The sequence below is a fragment of the Panthera uncia genome, chromosome X (genome assembly GCF_023721935.1).
Source record: "Panthera uncia isolate 11264 chromosome X, Puncia_PCG_1.0, whole genome shotgun sequence".
NCBI classification, from domain to species: domain Eukaryota; kingdom Metazoa; phylum Chordata; class Mammalia; order Carnivora; family Felidae; genus Panthera; species Panthera uncia.
Window position 1 is genome coordinate 6,436,809 of NC_064817.1, and position 19,338 is coordinate 6,456,146.

Below are 19,338 nucleotides of genomic sequence, written 5' to 3' on the forward strand. Positions count from 1 at the left end.
AGACAAGTGATCCTTTCAAAACGTGTTAGATGCTGTCATTCCTCTGCCTCGCATGGGTCTCAAGCATTGAAGGAGGCAATGTTTGCTCCCCAGGGAGCGTTTTTGGTCCCCGTGACTAGAGACCGGGCACTGCCGGCAACCAGCGGGCGGAGCCCAGAGATGCCGCATGGCCCCATGGCACAGACTCAGGTGGCCCAGACTGTCGGTGGTGTCTTGGCTGAGAAGCCTTACTCTCGGGCTGCTTGTTTTGCTCCTGAATCCCTACTGTGTTTGGATCGCGAGGGCCCACAGGAGCAGGTTTTCGCTAACTCGGGGCATTAGCCCGTTTCCCCGCGCCCTCCCCGCCCTGCTCCAGCCGAGCCGACCCCTCGGTGTTCCCCAGACATACCGGGGCTCCAGCCTGCCAGGCAGACTCCTGACTTAGTGCCTGGAGTTAGCAGAACCACCCCCCTCCCCAAGATGTCCGTGTCCTGTGGACAGAACCTGTGACTGTGTTGCCTTCCATGGCAGAAGAAACTGTGGATGGGATTAAGTTAAGGACCTGGAGATGGGGGGATGGTCCTGGATGATCCAAGTGGGCTCAGTGTCATCACTAGGGTCCCTGGAAGAGGGACGGTCAGGGAAGGAGACATGGAGGGAAGCAGAGATCAGAGTGGCGTGGGCCACGAGCTGAGGCCTGTGGGCGGCCCCTAGAAATGGCAGTGGGATGGGTTCTTCCCTAGAGCCTCCAGAAAGATCACAGCCTTGCCCACCCAGTTTTGACTTGTGACTTCTGGAACTGGAAGATAACAACGTGTGCTATTTTGAGCCACCGAATCTGTGGTCTTCTGTTACAGCAACAAGAGGAATCTCACAGGGTGCCCTGAGGGCTCGATCCCAGGAACAGAACTGTGAGATCACGACCTGAACTGAAATCAGTCAGCCACTTAACCGCTTAACTGACTGAACTACCCAGGTGCCCTGAGAGTGGTTATTTTATTTATTTATTTAAAAAAAATTTTTAATGTTTATTAATTTTTGAGAGAGACAGAGCGTGAGCAGGGGAGGGGCAGAGAGAGAGAGGGAGACACAGAATCCGAAGCAGGCTCCAGGCTCTGAGCTGTCAGCACAGATCCTGATGCGGGGCTCAAACTTACAAACCGTGAGATCATGACCTGAGCTGAAATTGGACGCTCAACCGACTGAGCCACCCAGGCGCTCCAGGGTGTATTCAGATTAAAAGGAAGTTAGTGGAAGTGGAACTCCTAATTCCAAGTGGTAGTGTGATTTCTAGAGAATTCTGTCGACCAAATCACCATCATGGTGACTAGTGTTGTGTTTTCAACTCTGGGTCGTGGAAAATGTACCCAAACAACTGCTTCTGGGTTTCCCTTCAGGAACATCACTTAGGATTCTCAAGGCAGCCCTTATGATAGGAATACTTCCACATAATTGGTTGAAAATTTTAGAATTTTTCAAAGCCGATTTGGAGGAACGAGTCTCGAAGCAGTCCCAGTGACGCAGATAGTTCCTTATTTTTAACCTAAGAGCACTCGTTCCAGAACTGTGCACAAACTGCAGCTGTTTCCATAGAAACACTCGCAGTCCAGATAGGAACAAAACATCGGACCCATCCAGTTTTTTGTGTCTTAGCGTTTGTTGCCAGGATGGGTCCTGCTGTTCATCTGTCGTCAGAAACCAAAGTCGTGTTAGGATTCCAGTCGAATTTGATCAGACGCTTGGAGTTTTCCTTCGTTTCTGCAGTGACTGTGTATCGGGGCTCGGGCGTGAGTGAATCACAGCCAGGAGCGACGTGGGAAAGCATCCTTGCCACGGCTGGCTCCTTCTTCCCCATTCAGGCCAAGAGAAAGAAGCCTACACATGCTCTGCTTCTCATTTGAAGGAGTTGCGCTCTGAAGATCTGTACCCTCAAAGGGGAAAAGACACGAGGGCAGGGAAGGGTTTGGGGGTGTTAGTGGACCCTTCCTACACCACATATTGGAGATTCAGCTCGAATTTCCAACACAGAATAGAGAGCTGAGCCAAATGGACAGCGGTTTATTGATGCTTAGCTCAGTCAGCTGAAGCGATTTTATCGTCCATCTGACCTAGATCTCAACTGAGATTTTCTTGAACTTTTGCTTTTCGCGTACATGGATATTTACAAAAAGAAAACTAAGGAGAGAAAACATAAGCAGTGTCAAATCTGTAGCTGCGATTGAAATCTGAAGGCACAAGGCTCTAAGCCAACACGACGTCCCGGAGTGTGGCACTGGGGGGTCTGTCATGTCTCAAGCGTCAAATGGGACCTTGGCTTGCCTGGGGTTCCATTTCTCTTCCGGAAAGCAACCATATTTTAGGAACATGCAAAATTATATAGTAGACTGCAGAATTTGTATATAAATTGAAAAAACCAAGGATTGTTCTGGGTATGTAAAATATACCTCAGAACTGTGCTGTATTAGAAGTGCATTATTTTTTTCAGAAAAATGCAGACACTATTTAGGGCTTCTGTGAACTGTGGGGGCCTAAGTAGTTTCTGCAGCATAAACGCACCTTTCTATTCATGGTTTAATGGCGCCTGGGCTGTAACAGAACAGGTGGTCAGGCAAAAACAGCGAGGGGGACAAAAGATTCATATATTACTTGTGTCTACCTTAGACCTGTTCAGGGAATGGAATTTGGAGGTTACATAATAAATATGAAGGCTCAGTGTTTGGTTGAGGCTTTGCCTTCATTTCTTCTCCATCATGAGCACAGGGACATACGTTTTAAAGCTTTTTTTTTTTTAATTTGTTTAACGATTATTATTGAGAGATAGAGACAGAGCATGAGCATGGGAGGGGCAGAAAGAGGAGACACAGAATCCGAAGCAGGCTCCAAGCTCCGAGCTGTCAGCACAGAGCCCAACGCAGGGCTCGAACTCACAAACCACAAGATCATGACCTGAGCCGAAGTCGGATGCTTAACCAACTGAGCCACCGAAGCTTTTAAAGGCATTTGTGAGAGATTATATGTAAGCCATAAAATGTATTACCTATCAAAAATTAGAATCAGTACAGAATACAGTTGACTTACAGGAAATAAACCGTCCCCAATTTTAAGCGGCTCTCGGACTCCCTTCAAAATGACCTGGGGAACGTTTCTTTTTTGCAAACCGTCCTCAGGGCCTTGGTTTGCTTTCATGTGTTTAATTTCACCGAAATGGTATTTCAGGAAAGAAAGCCTTTCTGGAGATTGTTTTCCTCAGAGTGCTCAGAACTGGGATGATGGTACTCGTAGGAGTGGGGTTCCAGCCTTCAGATCAGTTGTGTGGTGTGGATGTGGAAGAAGGGGCACCGGAAGTGATGCTGCGTCTTAGGCGCGAAGTCAGTCTCCTCCAGTAAACCTACCACACTACGGGTCCTCCTGGCAGATGGCTGCTTTCGAGGCTGGCAGCACGGGACGGCACAGTAGACGAGGCGTACTGTGTCAAAGGCAAAGCCGTCTTGTCTGTCCCTCGGTGAATGCACCAGAAATGAGTGAAGGAATCCTTCTAGAGCTTTGGGCTTTAGTGTGGACACACACACAAGACACGTGTGCCACGCTCTCGACCCGGCCCAGAGCAGGTCCCGTGTGCCTGCATCTGGAGTAGGGAGACAGGGCAAGAAATGGTGCTTTGCGATACGTGTCAATAGTCTTCTAGATTCATAGCTAGCTCTCAGATGACCAGGCGATCGCTTGCATCATTGTGAGATGTATTTTAAAGAGCGCTATCCTCAAGCGTAGAAATGCTTGCCTAGTGTTCGGCACAGCCCAGGCAGCTTTTCCCGACGGGTGGCGTGAAGTCCACTTCGTCGGTTTTTGGTTTCTTCCACAGACGTTGTCCCTTGCCGCGTGGCTTTGCTTATTTTTCTTGCGAGCTGTGCCGAGTCACAGAAACGTGCTTCACGTCGGCCGCCGTGCTGTTTCTTTTATGCCTTCGGCGGACAGCCCTTTCGAAGCTGGCGCTTTGCTTCTCTTCCCGCCTGTAATTCTTTTCTTCCCCTCATTCTTTTTTCTGATAGTGGATATTACTTGAGATCTGCCTGGAAAGAGTAGGATTAGCTAGGACTGGCTCTTCCACCGCCCTGCGGCCCTCGGCAACTTGAATCCACGTAGAATGGCAGCTAACCTGTGCCTGGCCGGCTTGGACAGAATCACGATCGCCTCTCATGTACACCTCAGAGACTCAGAGGCAGTGCTTTTTAAACTGTGTCCGCTTGTAGTGGATGTAGGAGAATCAGTACACGTTACAAAGTAATACTGCTAACTTTAGCAGGGTTCAGAGAGGCTTTCCTGTGGATTGGTCAGGTAAATTACATGAGAACTTACGAGGACGCGATGAATTTGCTCATTGTTGTTCGGCCCCTTCATATTTATTCCTTACTTTGGACTTGTCTGGATCTACGGTAGAACGTTCCAGAAATTTCATTGGGTATAATGTCTGATTTGGCACTAACTTATTTATGGGCCTACTTGCAGTGTATTTTCCTTGGGCTTCAGTTATATGACTGCCATAAATTTTAATTACACTAATTAGACATAGATGGATGCTTAAGGCCCAGTTGGATTCCTAACCCTGTTCAGCTGCCTCTGTCATTAGTATTTTTCAGTGACATGATTTGGCACCATTTTCCAACACATTTTCAGGAAATTAGTTTTAAGTTGGAAAAGAACTTGCCTAATAAAGCTACTGACATTCAACTATTTTCTTTACCTTCTTGGGGAATTGGACTTGAGTAAAATGCACACGTTGAAACTGTAATTTGTACACTCCCTTTTTAAACCGTTGGCTTTCGGATTGGCTTGGTACTCGAAGAAGGCGTCTTACCCAGTCCTCTGGCCGGGCCGGCTAGCCCGCACGCTCACATCCAGCTCAGAGGAGCCTCACTTAGTGCAGGGCCGGCTGACAGGCTTTGACACGTGGACCGACACCAGTCGATGGGTGGGCAGCGTCTGCAGGGAGCTTGGTGTCGAGAAGGATTCTGAGGGCTGGACCTAGTGGGCGGGATGCCAGCTTTGATGAGTGTGTGTGCCCTGGGCATGGGACAGGGTGGCCTCAGGGGCACTCCTGCCATTCCCATTTTAGTGAGGATCGCCACATCGGAGCCTGATGTGAGCCCCTGAGAGTTCCAAGGCCAGTTAGGATCCTCTGGACAAGGCCGGGCTGCCCGGGGTCAGAGGCTTTTCGAACTCCGGTGAGCATCAGAAGTACCAGTGGGACTTGTTAAAGTCCAGATCGCCCCGACCCCGTCCCTAGAGTGTCTCCTTTTACGGGTCTGGGGTGGCGCCCGAGGTTGCCGTTTGTCACAAAACTCCTGGTAATGCTGAGGCTGCCGGTCCGGGACCCCACTTTGAGAATCACTGCCTTAGAGGCTACAGGGCCACGTGCCCCTGCCGCTGCCCCTTCTTCACCGCTCTCTGCGACCTCAGGGACGTCTCTGGATTTGGGTTTTGGGGCACGTGTGCCAATGTCTGTCTGTCCTTCGCGGCGCCGGGTTCGGGGCAAGTCTGGCGTCCCTCGCTTCTGCCTGAAAACAGATAGGCCTCATATTTAGCCACACCTAAACCTGAAGGGCCTACAGCAGTCTACTCTGGCCATGAAACGATTGCTCTGAAGATACAGGCCGCATCTCTGCCGTTTAGTCTGCATTCAGCAGCAGGGACACACGGTGATGCGGTCTGCCAAGTGAACGCATGGAAGTTTGGGCCCGTGGAAGGTGACAACAGAGCCCGCGTTCTTACACCCGGAGGGTGGTCATGCCGATGCATTTAGCGAGGCTGACCGGTCTCTACCCCCCTGATTACCTCACGCCAACACCCACGCCTGCCAGGGCCGACCCTCCCGCTCTCGGATATTTGCGGTCATGTTTGCTCCCAGTTCCGTGCGCTTAGCCCTTGCCGAGTGTCTGCTCTCTGCAAAGCATTTTGAATGTCACCTACGGTCAAGGTCTCTGGTGCTGGAGAGAGCAAACAGAACCAGGAGAGGTAGATCACTGGCCTTCGGGGGTTTTCTATCCAGAAGCAGTGTGAGGGGTGCGTGGCTGTCCTGTCACTTTGTCTACGTGGCGTTGGCGGTCAGGCACGGCAGACGAGGCGGGAAGCCAGAAGCATGTCTCACGTACCCGGCGCAGTGTTTAGCTACTGATGACGGGGGATGGGGAGAAAGGAGCCGGTTCCATCCTGCTCTGCGACAGTGCCATGTGGGAAACCGTGCACCTGAGACAGCACAGTGCACGGGTACGTGGAGGACGCCAGCCTTTCCGTCATTTCTCTACAACAAGCACGATTTGCTCACTGCCGTCCCCAGTCTAGACCCGGGGACGTTGTGCAAAAGACCTACGCGTCATTCTTATCACTCCTCGTTTCCAAACGCTTTATTTCTGTCACTGAAGGTTCACTTGGTGCGCTAACTTCAGTATGTACTGAGCAGGGTGAGTTTCTAGGATCTGCGTGATGGTGCCGAGAACGTGGGAAGGTGACGTTTTGACTTAATGGATTTTTCTGGGCCCGTCTCTTGCAGGGTGTCGACCATCCAGCAGCAGCTGGCCCAGCTTGACAACGAGTCCTGGCCGGGTTTGGCCGAGGCCGACAGGGACCGGCTGCAGCTAATCAAGGAGAAAGAGGCCCTGCTTCAGGAGCTGCAGCTCATCGTTCAGCAGCGGAGGCCGGCGGAAGACGTGGCCCGGCTGGAGGAGGAGCGGAGGCGCCTGGAGGAGGAGATCCAGCGCGCGCGGGCCACGTCCGTGCAGGGCGCCACGGAAAGGTGCGCCGGCCCCCCCCCCGGGGTCGGGGGCAGGGGGGACCCGGCTGCTAGTGCAGAACCAGCCGGAAGAGCTGACTCGGAGAGCTGGCACGTGACTCGAGATCGGTGCCGGTTGCCGTTGGCGCTCGAGGCATCTACCGCCTGGCGTGTCTCCTCGCCAAGTAGAGCGAAGGGAGAAGGCGCGGGGAGCGCGCGCCTTCCCTTCTGTAGGAGGTCCCGGCTCTGCCCAGGGCTCCCGAGCTTCCTGGCTCCTGGACAGAAGCAGGAGGGGATGGAGAAGGGGATGGAGCGAGGGAAGCCGCGCGCTTAGACCGCACCCCTTCCCGGTATGGGGGTGCTTTCCTCCGGTCCGCAAGACGGCAGCCTGGACGTGGGCTTGCCGGCGGGAGGGCGGGAGGCGGGCGCCGGCACGGAGAGGAAGCCCGCGTTCCTCCATTGTGGGCGTTGGGGCCAGCCACCTCTTCCTTTCATCTGCGACCTTGATTCGCCCCCAGGAAAGCCCGCTGTCTCTGCTGCGGCAGGAAGCCGGCAGCCTGGCGTGTGTCCGTGCCCAAATGTGCCTCTCCTTGGTCTGTCCTGGGCTCTTGGCTGGTGAAGCCAGCACAGCGTCCCGTGTCCTTGGTGCTCGGCGCTTTGGGATGTGCGGGGTCTCCTGGTTTCCATCTGGCGCGTGTGACCACGGGCCGCGCCAAACGCTGGGTCTGACCTCCACGTTTCGGGGCTGTCGGATGGGTATCTGAGGGCATCAGCTGAGCTTTGGTGAGCCCACCCTGTCTGATGACCTAGTGGACCTTCAACTTCAGCGTGTTAAGAGGACCGTACGCGGCATCTGCGTGAGCATTGCCGACGTGGATTCAGCAGTCAGCTGAATGATTTCATCTGTACGGAGGCCCTTAGAACTGTCAGTTCATCCCGTTAGCCCGTTCTCTGTGTTGGGGGTTATCGATGCTCGGATAGTGATCGTTTTTTGCTGAGGTCTGTGTGGTGACATTAGTGGCCGATGTCAGTGTTGGCAGGCAGTGCTGGTGTTCGGAGAGCCCAGCTCCTAGCAATAGGCGGGATGTGTTCTGGTTAGCTTAAGATGCTAGCGTGGCCTGTCACTTCACTCAGAGTAAACACGGAGTTGATTTTGAGTCTGAGACGGGACTATGGAACTGAAGTGTTCATCCGTGCCCTTGTGCTTCCAGACTCTTCTGCTTCAACATTACCTTCCGCTCTACCCTTGGTATTCTGTTGTGCGTGTTCTGGCTAGGGGGGCCTGAGCGCTCATTGGGTTGGTTCTCTCTTAGGGGGGTGGATCCGGTCCCACAAACGCCACCTGCTTCTCCAGACTCCACATCCATGCACCCCTGACTATATTTGCCCTCGCCGTGTGGAAACCCTGGCACACGTGAGTGCTGTGGTCCCAGGGTACAAATCCACGGAGCCCCATGGAGCCGCCGTTCCCCTCGATGCCTAGGTCCGGGACTGGCTCAGCCAAGCTCATCCGGCTGAGGGAGGCTCTTGTGGGACCAGCCCAAGAGAGAGCCGTCCACGGGTGCCACTACACGGCCCTGGGCGAGGACGGCACACCCTTGTGCCGGCAGCGCTTTCGCACCGAACACTTCGGGAGCATTCTCTGCAGCCGTGTGCCCCTCGAGGGCGCCTGCAGCAGTGAAGCGTGGGCCTGGTGGAGGCAGGCCTGTTTCTCCGCGTGCCTCCCTCCACTTGATGCGTGCTGGAACCGGAAGTGTGGGCCCCCGAGGTAGGAGGCTCTCCCTGCGAATAGGCTGAGGGGTGTGAGAGAGAGCCGGTGTGGAGCTGGGCCAGAGTGACCGACGTTGGCGTCTTAGGGCTGAGATGTGCCCGCTGCTTGGCCAGTCTTTGCCCGTCTCGGCCTCCGTGTCCTCATTGTCAGGTAGGAACTTGGCGCCGGGGTCGTGAGTGTCACTGGGGATCGGGACGGCATAAATCCTTTCCCCTGTCGAAGGACAGAGCAGCTGTTTTAAGGGTGCCTACTTGGTCCCATGCTACAATGCCATTGTTTGATTTGTAAACAAGGACTGTTTTGTTCTGAGGCAAACATATTCATACATTCATTCGGTGACTGTTGAGTGCCTGTACGTGTCAGGCTCTATTCTAGGCAGTGGGCTTAGTGTAGTGGAAAAAGTTCATCTCAGAAATAATAAAGTAGAAAAAGCGGAAAGAGGAGAAAAATTGTCTCCAACCCTGTGACAGTTGCTGTTTTGTTTTGTTTGTGTCTGATCTTTTAATTCTGTAGATTTTAGAATTGTATGCATTTTTGCCTGGAGAGGCCTTAAATGAGGGACCCGGGTTTGTTCTAAGAAATTCCAGTAGATTACTGCGTGTTCTGCATTGGAGTCCATTTTCTAGTCTAGCTCCTCATCCTTTCTGTCTGTTCTGTGCCTGCCCACCCCCGTCCCCCACTCACCCCCCACCCCTTCCCCCCATCCATATGCCCCCCCCCCACTCACCCATCCGTCCACCCGTCCGTCCGTCCACCCGGCCACGCACCTGCTCGGCTCCTACAGTGTATCAGGCACTGCTCAGGGTGCTGGGGGTACGTTTTCAAGCAAGACAAAACCAGTCTGTGTTATCCTGGTGTTTGTGACCTGAGTGTGGTTTTTTAGAATTTAGTCTTTCAAACCTAAATCTTTGGGGGCGGGGGGAATTCACAGTTGCATTTCTTGTTGGGAAAATACACTCACTCTGTCTCTGAAAAATCCACCAACGGACCGTTTTCTTACCTACAGGATTCTCCTTCAGGAAAAAAGAAACTGTCTGCTTATGCAGCTAGAAGAGGCTACCCGCCTAGCGTCCTATCTGCAGTCCCAGTTAAAAAGGTGGGTAACTTACCGTCACGTTAGAACGACGCGTCCGTGAACGTCTTCATTCCCTCTGGCTTGTTTTTCTCGTACCAGAACTTGGAGCCGGAAGTGGTTGTAAACACAGGGTAGAAAAGCAGCTTCGTTGTATTTTTCAGAGAGGCTGCTAATGTGTGATTCAGGGAATATGAGGAGAACCGGACTTGGCTGCAGAATGACGAGTCTGAAGTCAAATTCGTCCGTCGGTTTTGTAATTTAATCCACCGCTTCCGAAGCATGTATATTCATCTCCATATGCCCATGGATATTTTTCTGTTGTTTTTTTTTAATGATATGACTATTTGTAAAGTAAGCTTTGGATGCTTAGTAATAGCTTCTGCTTTCGAGTACTTACCGTATCGTGAAACATAATGTAAGGGCTATCTATGTAGTATTTCCTCAGTTACTCCTAAAAATGTCACGAGGGAGCAGGAATTATTTCCCAGCTCCCAGTGAAAAAGTAGGGGGTTCCGAGAGGGCAGACAGCTTGACCCAGCGGACCCAGCTACTCTGCGTCTGAGCTGGACCGGGGACTCGGGCGTGAGTCTCTGATGCTAACTGCTGCTCTCTGCTGATATTCGAAAGAAACAAAGGGAATATTAACGAAGTCGCCTTCTAAATGCTCGCAAGTGGCTAAAGACCCGCTCTGGTTCACGGGAGCCTTGGGCAGGGTTTCGTTCCCTCTAGAACAGACCAGACGCTCAGCTTCGCAGCGGAGAATGGTGGGGCTCCAGCCGGGGTGTGCAGGCTGCTTGTCTCACAGCACGGGGTGTCTGTCCTTTCAGCCTGTCTGCCAGCACCCTGACCGTGTCTTCGGGGAGCAGCCGCGGGTCCCTGGCCTCCAGCCGGGGCTCGCTCGCCTCCAGCCGCGGTTCCCTGAGCTCCGTCAGCTTCACGGACATCTACGGCCTCCCACAGTACGAGAGGCCGGACGCCGAGTGCGGCCAGCTTCTGCGCTTCGACCTCATCCCCTTCGACTCCCTGGGACGAGACGCCCCCTTCTTCGAGCCCCCGGGCCCCTCGGGCTTCCACAGGCAGAGGCGTTCCCTGGACACGCCACAGTCCTTGGCGTCGCTGTCCTCCCGCTCCTCCCTGTCCTCTCTGTCACCCCCGAGCTCGCCCTTGGACACGCCCTTCCTCCCGGCCTCGCGCGACTCGCCCCTGGCCCAGCTGGGGGACAGCCTCGAGGTGCCCGGCCTGGGCGCGCTCGACAGACTGCGGGCTCAGGCCTCGGCTTTGGGGGACGAAGACTCGCAGGGCACAGCGTCCCTCCAGCCGCATGGCTTCCCCGGGGACGGGGAAGGACCTCGCGAGCGAGGACCCCAAGCGGCTGCTGCTCCCGCGGGCGCAAGTAAGTATTGATGAGCCCTGTGGGGGGGGGAGAAGGGTTTCCGAATCGGGGAAGGGATGGCGTGCGGTGGCACTGAAGCCAGCCCGCCGGCTCTCCGATTCCATAGCGAGCTCTCAATTCCAGACCGTTGGTAGGGCCAGGAGGCGCGCACCTGCCGTCCGTGTGCTCTCCTAGCCGGGCCTCGTGCCTGTGTCCCGGAGACATCGTTCAAATGGCAAAGGCGCCTTTCCCGGGCATCTGGCTCGTTCTCAGAATGCGCTTGCCTGTTGGAAAGGACGGGAAGAACCACAGCCTTCCACACTCAGAGGCTGCTACAGAGGTACCGGGGCCTCCGTGAGTTCTCCGGGGCGTGTGCGGCCTAGGAGCAGCAGTGGGGTTGTAGCCCAGCACAGATCCCTCTTCCTTTGTCCCTCTGACTTCGTCTCTTCTTCTTTGGCCTTACGGTTTTCAAAGATGTAATTTATCAAACATGGGATTGAAAAGAATTGGTGTCATTTCAAAAGGCGTGCCAGTCAGCATCAGTCATTTCCACCAAATCGATTTTTCTGGTAGTCTTCAAATCGAGGCACACAAACTGGGTCCGTCTAGTCCGAGTTCATTCGGCTTCTGCTTGGCGCCAGGGTCCGTCCGCTCGTAGCCTGTGTGGGGAACTGGACTGCCGTTCTACAGAATATTCCAGCTGATGGCTTGTGCCCGAAGCAGGGCCTGGGCTCCAGCCTTCCTCTTCTTGACCCCGTGTGCCTCTTTGAGCCAACCCTCCCGCAAGATTAACTTCTTTGGGTTTCACAGAGGATCGAGAACCAGGTCTCATTCCCGAAGTTCCCGAACTTTTCTTTACATGGCAGAAAGGTTTTAGACATTCCATTTAAGCAAACGCTAGGTGTTTGTATAGCTTACTGGGTCTCAACCAGGGGAGTTTTTGAACCCTGGAAGGTACCTGTCAGTGGCTGGAAACATGTTTTTGGTTGTCACAGCCGAGGTGGTGGTAGGGAGGTGCTGCTGGTATCTGGTGGCCAGAAGCCAGGGATGCGGTTCAGCATCCTCCAGTGCACAGCACAGTCCACCGCCCCCACCCCCCCACCTCCGAGAATGATCCGCCAAGATGTCGGTAGTGCCGACGCTGAGAAACCCTGGGTGTGTACCGTTGAGTAGTTCAGCAGCAGGGGGCAGAAATAGAACGCGAACACAGAACCAGGTGGTTTTGGTGGGAACGGCTTCAGACTCGCAGCTTAGAGGCCCAGATTCTGTTCCCTGCCCTGTTGACTGGTTCGCTGTGTGACCTTGAGTGCATCCCTGGACTTGGCTGAATCTTGGCTTCCCTGCCCTTGAACGAGGCGGTCTTGATGGGCTCTTGCATTCTCCACCATTCTGTTACCCTGAGTTTTATCGATACAACCACACTGGTTGTTATGTACATGATATAGTAATCTTCCCGGTTAGCACCTACGTGCGTAACCAGGGAGCTGTGAGGTCCTCAGGCAGCCCGGTGGCTTTCCGGCATCTGTTACTTTGGTGCCTTCTCTGTGTTTGCAGACACACCTTTCATACCCCCGGGTATATTGTTACGGTAATTCACATATGCAGGTGACCTTCATTCACTTTGCTCTTTATAGTCACAGGTTCAGTGCTCCGTGTTTACTCCTTTGATTCAAAAAAGAAAACACAAAACAAGGACCGGATTGCACATCTGTCGTTAAGCTCACCGCTCTCCGTGCCTTGCCTCCCATACCAGCCCGTCTTTATAAAGGTTGAGATGCAAAAGTAGTCTTGTTAGGCAGAAAATCCACACGAGGCCCGAGGGAAAGACGGGATGGGATGGAGAAGAGCTGACTGACTTTCTGATCCTGATTTCTTTATTTTTCTTCCCACTCTGGCTGACATTATAATGGTTCAGACTCCTTAGCCGGGGAGGTATTTGCTTGCTCCACGTTCAGATACCGCCACCTCGTGGTAGATTCTTACATGACACTGTCAGTTGACTCCGGTCTTTAGAAATACTTAGCTCAGTGAATGAATTGGTCCTGGTGGGTGCTCCCAGAAGGCTGGGTTGGGTAACGAGCTTCAGGCATGGACACAGGGTGACTTCTGGCCTCTCTTGATGCGTGTGGGAACGCTTGAGCCCAAAGTCATCGTAGCTTTGTACAGTTGGCAAGGATCTCTGTACCTTCCTTATTTTAGCCCAGCCCTCGTTTATGATGCCTCCCTGCCATCATGCGGTTCCCTCTGACTTTCTAGTTTCCCTAGGAACAAAACAGTCTGAGTTTGACCTCCAGCAAGTTTTAGAAAGATAAAATCTTAGTAAGATAAAATTCTAAATTGCCCAAACTTACAAAGCAAGCCCTAGGAATAATTTCTTCCATTGTGTTTTAAATGGAAGAAATGTGTTTAAATGTGTTTTGCCTGAGGAGGCAAAACATGGGACCGGGGAGTGGGAAGATAGACTGTAATCTGTAACATTTTAAATATTTTTACTATACTTTTATCTTCTTTGGGTAAAAAAAAATTTTTTTTTTTTTTTTTTTTTTTTTTTTAGAGATCACAAGTGGGGGAGAGGGAGAGAGAGGAGAGAATCCCAAACAGGCTCCACGCTCTGCACGGAGCCCAGTGCAGGGCTCGACCCCATGACTCTGGGATCACAACCTGATCTGAAATCAAGAGTTGGACACTCAACCAACTGAGCCACCCTGGTGCCCCTGTCTTCCTTGGATTTTAAACAGCAAATGTGCCGGGGTGCCCGGCTGGCTCAGTCAGTGGAACATGCGACTCTTGATCTTGGGGTCATGAGTTCGAACCCCACGTTGGGTGTAGAGATGACTCAAAAACAAAAATCTTTAAAAAAGCCAAATATGTCAGGTTTTGAAATCTTTTCCTATTTTCATTTCCCATTAGTATTTGCTAATCTAAATCTGGGAAAACCTTGATTTTGTCCACCCATTTACTGGCGTTTTTATTACGAATACTTATACTCTGTTGAAAATTGTTGGCTTAAATTCTGCAGTTTTTTCACTTTATGCTTTTTTTTTTTATCTCTTTTCTCATGCGGCTCGACAGACACACTCGCTGTAAGTGACCTTGGAATTCTTCACCTTGTTGGTCAGGCAGTAGGCACATCTTTGTGCAATGAATCAATGTCTGTAGGCTGGTAGGAGCTTAGCCACAAAGGGCATATCTTACTATTATGATTATTAATTATTATTTCAACATTAGTATTTATCATGGCTATTAAAGTCGTCTAAGAACTTTTCTAAATGCTTTAAGTATTCATTCCTCTGTATTTTTTCCCGGATGTTAGTGGCTTACATTGTTTTAGTATGCCAGCTTTGCCCCAAATGTGATTTTCATTATATTTTCTTTTCGTCAAACAGTGTTGATGTCCTCGGGTCTCAGTGTCTGTCTGTCTGTCTTTAATGATGGAAAGGTCAGAGATTCCTAAGGTGAACGTGTGGAAGGTTGTTTCCTCCTTGCCTCATTGCCATTACCCCCTGTGGTCCAGCCGGTTGCATTGAAGGCTGAGAGCAGGCGGCCGGGCACGTAACGTGGGGTCTGCTGTGTGCTTTTTCTCACCCAGGGCAGCGGCTCACCATACTTCGTTCTGGCAACTGCTTCCCATTGCCAGTTGCTCCGTGAATGTGGTGACGAAGCCTGGGATCACTGAGGATTCATTCCTTCATTTCCTTTTTCTCCTCATCGACTGCCATTGCAATGAGGGAGAAATTTTGTTAGAGCTGTACCGTCGGGTTACCTGGAAGTGCTCGGGGTCACTGCCTGGTGTTAGTTATGTCCTGGACGGAACGCAAAGCCACGTCTAGGAGCCGTGCTGGGTGTCCGGGCTGGGGACGGACATAGGAGCAGTTCCGTCTGCTGGGGGTCAGGGCACCAAACCGGGGTTCCGTCTGCAATTCCGAGCTGGGGACTTTGGGGCCTCCCCTGTGGCGGGGGCGACCGGAAGAGCTGGACTTTGAGAGTCGGTGCCTCCGGCCACCCCAGAATGGAGCCGGCCTCGGTCCCCGACCGGGGAGGAGCCTGCAGTCGCTCTTTAACGCGTTTGGATTTAATTGGTACGTGAATAATTTGGTTGAGACAAGAGCTGGTCGTCGGTGGACTGGACGTATCCCCCTGTCCGGGGTGCACGGGTGCCTAGATGTTCACGTTCGGAGCTCAGGTGGCCGAAGAGGAGCCGCACGGGCCAGAGGGACGTGCAGTGTGTGCAGAGGCGTCACGAGGCGCGGTGCTCTGTTGGGGGCTCCGCGTTTGCACCCGGGCTCTAACCACGTCTGCCTCCCCGGGGAGCGCTGACGCTCGCGTGTGCACACTCACACATGGCGCGGGAAGACCGAATGCCCGCTTTGCTTGGCTTGGTGGAAAGGGCCTTGTCGCTGCGAGGGACGGGGCAGAGGCAGTCGATGAAATGCCGGAAGGAAGAATGTCCGAGGCCGTGTTGGGCTCTTGATTACAATAGATACGAGGCAAAAAGAAGCTGCCTCGTCAGGGTGGCTTGTTCGCCCCAGAAAAGCCATTTGGGACGCCGATCTGGCCCCGGGGCTGCCGAGGACACCGCAGTGAGAGGGGTTGTTGCCAAGGCCATGTCTGGGGTCAGCCGTGTCCTGAAAGTCACCGCGTTTCAGTTAGGGTTTGTTTGGATAATTAAAAAATTTTTTTTTCTGATGATAAAATATAGAGCGTGTGTTTAGTGTATAAAATGTGGGAAGGAACCATGCCGGATAAGGAAGGAAATGAAAAATGCCCCTGTCCCCTGCTCAGATACATTTAGGAGGACAGCTGCTGTCCACATTCGGGGTAACGTCTCTTGCCCGGTCTTTCAGGTATGACGGTCTTTTCTCCAAGTGTGATACGAAGGGGCGTCCCCCTGTCATCTTCTGTTCTGTGTGCTGGTTAAGCAGGTGAAAAGACATCTGTGACTGTTTAAAGAGCTTTTCAAGAAGTAACCAGAAGCCTGTTCCCGCAAATTTTCAGTATCAAAAGAAAAATGAAGTGCAGCATATTTAAACATATGCATGTATATGATGTGCATGTCTGTATCATGGCGTGTCTCTGGAACGCTCAGCAATCTCATATGTGCGCTGACTCAGAGTGTTCCTTTCTTGGCATCACGGTCCCGGGCCTCCCATGCTGTCCCCTCCTGACCCCCGGCGTGTCTCTTGTTTGTAGCGGTGACTCTTCGAGAGGACAGTGCCACGAGGTTGGAGAGGAGAGCACGCCATGTGTCTGCCTGCCTGTCCGATTATTCACTGGCGAGCGATAGTGGAGTATTTGAGCCTCCAACCAAAAGGTTAGAAGCCGATCTTCTCCCTCAGCAGCCCTTCCACAGTGTTACTGTTTTTGTCGTTAATTTTTTTGAATGTTTATTTATTTTTGAGAGAGAGAGAGAGCGCGCATGAGCAGGGGAGGGGCAGAGAGAGAAAGAGGGAGACACAGAATCCGAAGCAGGCTCCAGGCTCCGAGCTGTCAGCACAGAGCCCGACACGGGGCTTGAACCCACGAGCCGTGAGATCACGACCTGAGCCGAAGTCGGGCGCTTAACCAACTGAGCCGCCCAGGCGTCCTGTCCACAGTGTCACTGTTAAGCACGACGCGTGTACACACTGAGACTTCCACATATTGAAACTTTGCGTGTATCTCCAGGGCTAGAATCTTTGCCTGGCTTCTCTCAACTTGGATAGGTTGGGCCTTAGCGAGCCACAAAGAAAACTCCTCTGACTTCTGTGTGGCGTCTGGAGGTTGGCCCTCCTTCCGTGGTTCGAGGACGACTTCTTCCTGTTTGGCCCTGGCCAGTTTCAGGCTTAAGCCCATGAGAGCTGGAACAGGAGAACCCGTGTACAAGAGACACCCGCTTTTCTAGAAAGGCATTCGTTAGAAGTGAATGTTCTCCCTCCTTCCCTTCCTTCCTAAGCTGAAGGAAAGTGACAGGACACCTTTGGGGATTCTGGACTTTATTTTGATTTGATATGTTTGATGTCATTGTTTCCTTTCAGGTGTCTGTCAGACATTTCACTTATCACAAGTTTTTTAAAAGTTACTTTTGAGCTTTGCCGTGAATACCACACGTGGTTTTGAAAGACATCCCAAGTTATTTTCTCAAAAACAACAACCCTTTGTAGGCAGGTCCCCACTGAGATAGGGCATGGCAGGTCCCCAGGGCCCATGACAGTGCAGTCACTTAAAGAATTTGTTTATGTCGCAACTTAAGAAAGCTCTCCTCGGTGAGAAGCGCCTCTGACACGAGAGGGCTTCCGCCGAAGCGGCGCTGATCGGTTCCCTGCGGAATAACCCTGTGACTTCCGGTTTGTTCAGGAGTGAAGATACCGAGGAGTCTGCACATGGAGACGCTTGTGGTAACGAAGGGCCCCAGATCCACGTTGGATTCTTGTGAGTACAGGAGCCTCCTAGAGATGATCTGTAGCGCGGGGCCCATCCGGCGACTCACGCTTCCAGGCCGGGCGGGCCGGCGGGAGCCCCCCGCCGTGGTCCGGGTGCCGCCCCCGGCCTGGACACCCCCAGCCTGCTTCGGCGTCTCGGCTGAGGGGACGGAGGTGGCGGGACGGAGGGTTGGGGTTGAGCCGCTCAGTCGCTGGCCTCCAGCGCCGAGAGTCACAGCCGGGATGACCCCTCGTGGAGCTGGGGACCAGGGGCCATAAGCGGGGGGCCCGGAGAGCCCCGGGGAGCGAGCGCACGCTCCGCCTGGAGCTGCCCGTGTCCGCTGCGGCACGGACGGGGAGGCCCAGCCCCTCGTGCCCGCAGCCAGAAGCCGGGTGGGCCGCAACGCGGAGCCTTTGGGTCCCAGTCCCCGTTTCAGGGAGAGCGGTAACCAGCGGTGTCGCGTCTAGCAAGGCGGGAGGCGTGCATGCCCACGACTTCCTTGGCTCACCCCCGTCATTGGGCCGGGTGTTTCTCAGTGCCAGCGCTGTGGCCGTCCGGGACTGGGTCGTTCTTTGCCGTGGGGGCCGACCTGGGTGCTGGAGGGTGTGGCACGGGAACCTGGTCCCCGCTCCCCAGGTGCCGCTGACACATAACATCCCCCCCCCCGCCCCCGCACCCGGTCACGACAGTAAGACGTCTCCTGACTTCGCACACGTCTGGGGGCGGGCGGCGGGGGGTGCAAAACCGCCCTCAGTCGAGGGCCGCCACTGTCGGTCCGAAGGAAGTTTCCACCGTGGGGGATGTGCGCTCAACGAACTCGCGTTTTGTTTTCTAGGCTCGACACTGCCAGCGAATGTCTTCTCGTGAATGTGTTCCAACTAAAGAATTTTGCGGGGCTGGTCATGAAGGAGGACTGCAAAGTGTAAGTAGGCTACCTGGCCGGCAGCGTTTCCTTTCGGGGGGCACGCTCCTGGCCGCCTCGCCAGCCCTGCTCGCCGACCAGTTCTGCTCGGCGGCTTCGAGAGGGAAGAGGCAGCTTTGGAACCTGAGTTCCAAAGCATATTCCTGAGAAAATACCGGGAAAGGTCTGAAACCCAAAGGATCGTAAGTTTTAGAGACAGTTGTCCTGACCTGAGGCAGACGAAGTTGAGGGAGCCGGGCCGGGCTGGTCATGTGCCGTGGTGATGCTGAGAAAGTGGCCAGCGGCAGTGTTTTGGTTTAAAATGTGCACCCTGGTCTGGGAGCTGGGTGATGTGGCGCTCAGCTCTCTGATCCCACAAGGGGAACAGAAAGCCTTCTCCCTGGGCCCCGGGGGCCCTTGTCTGCGCGAAGGAGAAGGAAAGACGCGTCGTTGCCGCTGGAAGGCGCTACCTCTGTGAGCTCCGCAGCCGGAGATGGGTCCCACTTACCAGGCACTGACTTTTAAGCCTTTCTCTTTACGCGTGTCTTCCCCCCTAGTCTCCAGGGGTACGTAAATTCTCTGGGCTTACTCTTAGTTGAGAAAAGGACCTTTTCCGAAAGACTTCAAAACTCGGCCCGTGGGCATCCGAACAGGGAGACCTACGTGTGTATCCATGCGTGTGGTTCGTGGATTCAATCGCACAGATCTGTCAGTAAGTGTCACCTCTCTGTTTTTTCCTCCCGCTTCCTGGTTCCAGACACATCCGAGTCTATTTGCCACCGATCGACTCCGGCACACCAAACACTTACTGCTCTAAGGCTCTGGGATTCCAGGCCCCCCTGGTATTTAATGAAATTTTCAGAATCCCTGTGCATTCAAGCATGTTGACGTTGAAGTCACTTCAATTATATGTGTGTTCAGTGAATCAGCAGCTGCAGGAAGAACTGCTGGTATGTCCCTCCCCTCCCCCCCACACTCCCCCCATTTCCTTTCGGCTCGCCTCCCCGCCTCCCTCCTTCCTTCCCCCGTGTTCCCATCGGTCTCGGTCTCGCTCCTGCCCCTTCTCCTCTTGTCTTTC

At 53.4% G+C, this 19,338-nt stretch overlaps 1 protein-coding gene across 1 annotated transcript in view; it reads left to right on the plus strand.

Moving 5' to 3' along the window:
- Nucleotides 1–19,338, plus strand: part of WWC3 (WWC family member 3) — a 118,404-nt gene that overhangs the window by 81,160 nt on the left and 17,906 nt on the right. The window contains exons 10-16 of the mRNA XM_049644875.1: nt 6,524–6,766; nt 9,520–9,609; nt 10,416–10,981; nt 16,151–16,271; nt 17,294–17,368; nt 18,195–18,281; nt 19,018–19,210. Of these exons, the coding sequence (XP_049500832.1) occupies nt 6,524–6,766; nt 9,520–9,609; nt 10,416–10,981; nt 16,151–16,271; nt 17,294–17,368; nt 18,195–18,281; nt 19,018–19,210 (1,375 nt within the window). The remainder of the gene's footprint in view (nt 1–6,523; nt 6,767–9,519; nt 9,610–10,415; nt 10,982–16,150; nt 16,272–17,293; nt 17,369–18,194; nt 18,282–19,017; nt 19,211–19,338) is intronic.